This window comes from Nematostella vectensis, chromosome 13, assembly GCF_932526225.1.
Source record: "Nematostella vectensis chromosome 13, jaNemVect1.1, whole genome shotgun sequence".
Taxonomy (NCBI): Eukaryota; Metazoa; Cnidaria; class Anthozoa; order Actiniaria; family Edwardsiidae; genus Nematostella; species Nematostella vectensis.
The window spans coordinates 13,697,605-13,704,707 of record NC_064046.1 but is presented as its reverse complement, the minus strand read 5'-3'; the positions used below and the strand labels follow the sequence as shown (position 1 = coordinate 13,704,707).

The 7,103-nt window shown below is 39.4% G+C and overlaps 1 protein-coding gene across 2 annotated transcripts in view; it reads right to left on the bottom strand.

Moving 5' to 3' along the window:
* Positions 1-6,998, bottom strand: part of LOC116611541 — a 14,710-nt gene extending 7,712 nt beyond the window's left edge. The window contains exons 1-4 of one of the 2 annotated variants that reach the window (XM_032371918.2): positions 6,872-6,998; positions 5,419-5,551; positions 4,764-4,981; positions 4,115-4,500 (exon numbers count right to left, since the gene is read on the bottom strand). In XM_032371918.2, coding sequence (XP_032227809.2) covers positions 4,115-4,500; positions 4,764-4,981; positions 5,419-5,551; positions 6,872-6,920 — 786 coding nt within the window. In that variant the 5' untranslated portion in view covers positions 6,921-6,998. The remainder of the gene's footprint in view (positions 1-4,114; positions 4,501-4,763; positions 4,982-5,418; positions 5,552-6,871) is intronic. The other variant, XM_032371919.2, reaches the window with a different exon arrangement.
* Between the last annotated feature and the right edge of the window lie 105 nt (positions 6,999-7,103).

Sequence of the window (7,103 nt, the reverse complement as noted above, 5' to 3'; positions counted from 1 at the left end):
ACAAGGAGGGTTGACCAACAATTTAGTAAAGTACTAAAAACTATTAAGTCATTGCTTAGCACTTTGGATTTTTTTTTAAAGTTCCTTTTTATGCTAGAATACATAGGTTGTGTCCAAAAAATACCACCCTCCTAATTCTAAATACTGTCACACTTAAAAATCCTGATGATAAAGAATTAAAATTATGAAAACTACATTTTGGGTGGACTGAGAAAGATAAGCTTTTACAATGACTGTGGTCGATCACACAACTAAACTTGCATCCAGAATAGGTTGTTCAAGTCAAGTTTAAGCCCCCCCCCCCCCCCCCCCCTCTCTCTCTCTCTCTCTCTCTCTCTCTCTCTCTCTCTCTCTCTCTCTCTCTCTCTCTCTCTCTCTCTCTCTCTCTCTCTCTCTCTCTCTCTCTCTCTCTCTCTCTCTCTCTCTCTCTCTCTCTCTCTCTCTCGCTTATAATTTGTAATGTTTGAAAATGAATCTGTCTGTTGTCCTATATTTTCTGCAGGGCTTTCATGTCTATACCTTATTTCTAATGAACACACCCATACAGAGACAGATCCAGGGGTGGGAATGGGGGTGATTTTCTTCTGAAGACATCCGAAGCCATCATATATAAGTTAACTGTCACCAAATTTTTCTCATACAGTATGTCTGCTTAATGGTGTCCAGTGGAGTACAATGACTGTGGTCACACAAGTAAACTTGCACCCAGAATAGGTTGTTTAAGTTTAAGCCACCTCACTCTCTCGCTTATTTTTTTATAAGTACTTGTTTGATACATTCACTGTACGCCGTTGCATTTTGATCACACGTGAAACTATTGAGAAAATTAAGTAAAATCTATGTAAAATTTCCGGCTTTATAGTAGACTGAAGTGACTGCCATGAAGAACAGTTTAAAATAACTTACATACTTTGTGATTTTGATAGAAAAACAGAGGGGCAAAGTTAATCTTGTATCAAGTAAAACTTTTACACTAGTGTTTTAGTTGCTGTACTTAGCTTATTACAACGCATTAGCATCGAGTCGACGGTGCTTCCCGGGTCTGTGTCCAGCGTTTAGTGAACTATAAGTGCGTGTTTTTCGATATTGAATGTGGCATATTATTTTCGGGGTGTCAAACAGCTTCAAAGAAACGGTCAGGCTGTACATTCGTACTCCCCTTCGCGCCGCCATTTTGTTTCAAGTGATAGCTTGGCATACAAATACCAAGGGGGAGGGGGGTGGGTACTCTGCTGTGATTGGATAATTTCTTTATTTACAAAATGCCTCCAATTTTAGTTATGATCCTAACTGTGCTACGCAGGCTACAATGTATAAGTGATATCCTGACCCACTGCACTTGGGTCTGTTATATTGTTATAGTTTATAATGAGCGCCCTCCTCTAATAAACGCCTCATACCTATGAAGTAACCCCCCATTTGCAAAAAAACATCTATGAATGCTTCCCTTAGGAACAGTATTATCTCTACATGACTCAATTAATTATTGTGTTGTGTAGAGATCTTAGGATGTTATAATTTATTGGGATTCCAAGTCAATGTACTCTTTGTTTGTATAAGACCCAAATAAAACTGTCTGTTTGTCTAAATGCCCATGCCTAAATGCCCATGCCCATGCCATTTACGGTATTACCATGTGACCACCATACTACGGTTACTACAGTATTTTGCTAATCGCAATGTGTATAGTTGGAAAAGGCCTAGCCTCGTCCCTAGGCTTCTCGGCGGGCCTATCACGCTCTGCATAGCTATGACGTCACAGGCCCTTTCTGCTCTCGCCCATGAAGTCAGCATGAAGCGTCCGCCATTTTGGAATGTGTGAGTCTGCGCGCAAAGCATTATGGAGCTGACAGCAAGGGGGAAACCTGGGGACGAGCCTAGGGGTTATCAAGTAGTGTAATCACAGTGATAAATATCCTAAAAATATCAAGGTACTAAAAGGAAGAAAATACAAGGAGCCCACAAAACAGCAGATATTCTCTCCGAAGGTTCTTTGATCAGTTTTCTTAGCCAATATCATTAGCTTCTACCCCAATGCGATTCAGCGTAATTCTATTGAAAATACAACGAGTCTTGAAGTATAATCCAAGTTTAGTCTGTTAGTACAGGGTCTAAATAGAGTCTAATTAAAGTTTAATAACATCTAATTAAAAAATCGGATTATATCAGAACAACGAGGAGAGGAAAGTTGAGTAGCATTAGAAAAAATCGTCGATTGATGTCACAATATTGAAGGGTTAGGAAAGGAGAGGTGATCTAATTAGATATCATCTAATGTGAGAAAAATTTCTCAATATCACGAGGTGAGGAGAAAAGAGGAAATGTTTAAAATTATAAAGAAAAAAACGTAATATCCAAATCTTGATATCAGATATCTATGATATTGTATATCGATATCGAGGCGAACGTTTTTGCAAAATGACTTCTTTTAAGAAGAAAACAAAATACATGTCTTACCTTTTTCGATAAAAGTTTCCGTCTTTCGTGCTGGAGTCAAAGTGTAACTGGGCCAATTTTGCAGCAGCCCTATAAATACTGGACGTGGTTCATTAGTCTCTATATTTACATAAGTTATTTGCCGTATTTGATAAAGCTTTCCGAGTTTAAAGGGCAGCTCCAAAGACACCCCGTTTTGTAAAGCTTCAGCCGCTGTAAGTGCCAGGTAAATAAAAAGTAATTAAATAAATATATTAAGTAAATATACGTGAAATTAAGAAACGCCGCAAACACGAATGTCCAAAAAACATTTGAAAGAACGAAAATAAAAAATGATGACAAGAAGAAGCTAAAGCATGAAGCTAAAGAAGATGTGGTAATGAAAATTTTGATGACCGAAAATATCTTTTTTTATGAAGCTCTTACGCCAAACGTATGAACATAAAATGGAGACAGCTGTCGTTTATTTGGTGATATTATTCTATTAATTCGTGTGATGCTCTAGTCTTTATCTCATAGTTCACACCATGGCGAAAGAGGCTTTGTTCTTGTCCAACTGGTTTCTGAACTATTTGCATCGCACAAATATTCTCCAAAATGACAAATTACCGCCAATCATATAAGTTTTTTTAATAACACAGAGTGCAAATAACTCAGATTTTTTTAATCGCTAGTTATAATTTAATGTCGGCAATTAATATGACCTTGCAGTTTTAGTTATTTTTATTTGTATAATGTATTGATATTGCAGGTACCCTTTAGAAAGAAAAGGGGGTCGAATGAAACCGAAAACAGAAAGCACAAAGGAACAGGGAATTATAAAAAGTAATAAAAAGCTACCTGTTTGTTTGAGAGATTTGAGTTAATATATAGTGTCTCCGGACTAGGGCAAGATCTGGGATTATATTTAAATGCCGGAATTGTAAAAAAAGTTGTGTGTATTTTTTTTTTTTTTTTGGAATAAAAACCTGCAGGGGACATAGTCCTTGAGCGAAAAAGAAAGTATTCCAAAAAGGTACACCAAAAGCCCCTTAGCTGAATTCCTTTTATTAATCAACATTTGTATCTTCTGGTTTTCCAGCTCGTTTCTGTGTGGACAAACTGACAAAATAAGGCCTAGGCAACCACAGGGAGCCCAGGCAAATATGGCGATACCTGCTGGCTGTAGTAAGACATAGCCCCCAGCCTCCCAGATTCCTCGGAATGATCGCAGAAAATAATCCTTTTAAAAATATTCCCAATAGGCAACAAGTCGAGGAGCTTACAAGAATGGTTTTTATGGTCAAATGCTCCTTGTATTTCACGTCACTGATATTACTCGCTGTGAGCAAATAACTCGTTTAGACCTATTCGATGACTACCAAAAAGTATATCCTATTTTAACCGAACTCATCTGCGCTTTATTTTATTTTATTCTATTTTGTTTACTATTCGAAACAGATATTAACTATAGCAGCAGCGTAAAAAGGATTTGCTAAGGGAAGGTGCACAAGCCATAATTATTTAGAAAAGTGTAAGATTTGGTGACTCTCCCTAATAAAAAAAAGACTCGTTTTTAGCAGACAGTCTTGTGGTTCTTTTCGCCCGCCCCTAACATAACTACCCCCCTGTACAATACCTAGCGTTTCTTTAAAAACAGAATCATAAGTACCGTAGTTACGAAGTTCTTAAATCTTACTCTCAAGTGATTGCCGCTATTACTAAATGCCATCGACGACGGATCACATGTCAAAGACACAACGGTAGCGCCACCTATAGTCGTCACCACGTCATTTCCGTTATTACAGTTTTCCCCATAGCAACAGCTTACGTCACATCCGGTGACTTTGCGTGTCTTGTTTACTGTTGAGCAGACTAAGTTGCCGGCACAGGACAGAGCATTACCGCAGTCCCTGACTTGGTAGCCTCGCCGTGCGCCGTCCTCGACCTCGCTTATTATGGCGGTAACGCATCGGTCATGAGTCGTGTTCGTCTTGGCATCGACGCCACATGATCTCGTGACAGGATTCTCGCAGCTCGCCGGCTCATCCCTACTGGAGCATGAGTAACAGGACAGATCTGAGCCTGGAAGAATTCATATTTCATCTAATGAGGATAGATAGCAGTGTAATTAAGGCCTTTATTCTGGTATTTTTTTAAGTTTTCTTTTCAATCTCGAGAATCATAAGACAGGTCATGGTGACCCCCCTACGTCACATGACGTCCCAAATGACGTCACTTACCTACCTGTAGGCCATAGCGAGTCACGCGCCGGCACGGTCCCATTATCAAACATGTCGCCATGACAACACCCTACGTCACATGACGTCACAAATGACGTCACCTACCTGTAGGCCATATCGAGTCACGCTTTGGCAGGGTCCCATTATTACACATGTCGCCATGACAACACCCTACGTCACATGATGTCACTATTCCCTGAAAATATGTATTCAGCTTGTCGCACGTGGTATTCCTAAACTTCGCGCTTGCGCAGTAGAAAGAATAAGCACAGCCTCGTGTCACGTGCTCCATGACTGTACCAGGCTGAGGCTCCAGAGAAGCGCTGTTAGGCATCAAAGAAAGTAGAGTTAACCTTGATATCAATTGAAAACAATATAGTGGGGGTAGGCTTTTCTACGTTTAGAGAAAGGTGTAAGCTTATAGGCTTTTGATAATAACCTTAGATAACCTCCGTCTTTAATAAATTGCACAGGTTTGTACCTAAATATTCATGTTGTACATATTTTTTTTTGGGGGGGGGGTGGGTGAGGCAAAGAAGCAGATAGAATGCTAGCTGGACATGTATCATTGCATATAAAGACATTTTTAACAGAGTATACATATGACCCCAAAAATTTAAAAACCCTATTCTCTCTCCTTTCTCCCCTGCCCTGCGTCCGTTTTTGTGCACCCAGGAACCATGCGGCTTAAAATACAAGGTGGCGGAGAGAGTTTTCCGCAAGCAGGCTAAAGATGAAACAATCGACGCCCGTCGCTTACATCGCCACTGTGCATCGATCGGGAGCCATGGGAATGCTGGGATTACTAGCAGTGCACGTGACCATGGTTGGTGGGGGGCATGGTCCACCAGGGGATGTACACTCGCTAGACAGACATCTCAGGGAACTTGCTGCTAAAAAAAAAAGAATATGCCAGACTAGCTTGTCATTTACACGGAGAAAATTTCAAAAATTACAGGATGGTAAGGGCCTGTTTTTTCATGCAAACAATATATTCTGAATTATTGAGCTTGCTAGTGGCCAAGGACCATTAATCAACATTCCACACACCTTTAATTTCGTTGAATTCTCCCTAAACGATTAACGTTCCAAACCGAGTGCATGCCATATTTATAAGCGGTATATTTCCGTCATTAAAAGGCCCCTGAGAATGCTTTACCTCGTAATCTGTGCTAAGAAGATCTGCTATCCCTTAGGAACTCTCTAGGGAGGGGTGGGTCGGTCAGGCTTAACGCGCCCCTTGCTACCTAAGACGTGCTCGTGGAAATAGAGCAATTTCAAATATGAAAATAAGGTTCTAAAGACTTGGGCAAAATTTAGGAAGAATATTTTCGGGCCTTAGTTATATTTTCACCTTCTTCAAAGATCAAATATCCACGCGACACACACGCCTTTTGGTGTAGATAATATCGCTGTTTGTGATTAACAGAACAATCATTACAGCTCATTCTGAGGACTAGCGTGTGTGCTAAGTCATATGGAAATTTCACATTAAGGACTTTCAACTTTGGAGGGTTACATTATTGGAATACAAAAGTGATTAATAGATGAAGCTTCACAGAGAGTGCATTCCCACGTGCGGTTTTGTTTTCATCACGTATATGACTTTTGATCTACTATGCCCTAGTCTAGAGTAATTAAGATAACAACCTAGCTAATCTCTATTGCGTCTTCTAGTGATTTTAAGAGTCAGAGCAAAAAGATTGTTAATACAAATTTGAAGTATAAAAAATTACATCTAATTTGGACTATTTTTTTAAACAATTAACAAGTAAGCAAGCATCAACAAAAATGATATTCCTTATTGACAAAATTGGCAGAAAGCTGATTTTTATCCATTTTTTCACGGTTTCTGATTGTCTCTTTGGGATAAATAGTCTTCAATACACTCATAGCACAAAGTTCACGGCTTGACTGTCGACATTCCGTGAGATAATCGCAGTAAATATTGACCTAATGGTATCTACAGCGCAATGCGAATATAAAGTGAGCATAATGCGTTTTATAAACGAAAAAACCCCACATATTTAAAAGCAAGAATTTTATTTCAGTAAAATAGTTATAGTGTATTTTTTATTCAAAATCAAACTACCATTATTAAATCTATCATTAGGGAATAACATCATTAGAGATTTTATGGTGCTTATGAAGTGATGCACACCAATTAGGAGACGTTGATTAAATGCATGACGGATACCAAAAGGTGCACTTACCGAAGGAGAACGTAGAAGTGACGAAGATGAGCCAGTGCAAAGTCGCCATCAGAGCGCAGAATTCGCACGATTCATCGGACCCATACAAGGTGTCTGCCGCGTGTTTTGGAATAACTGCTACTTGTCATTGATGGAACATACAGGGTCATATTCACACGACACAAGCGGTAAGAGTTTATATTGGCACACAGGGAGCCCACAGGGAGCCCTTTGATACACATTATCCTTATAA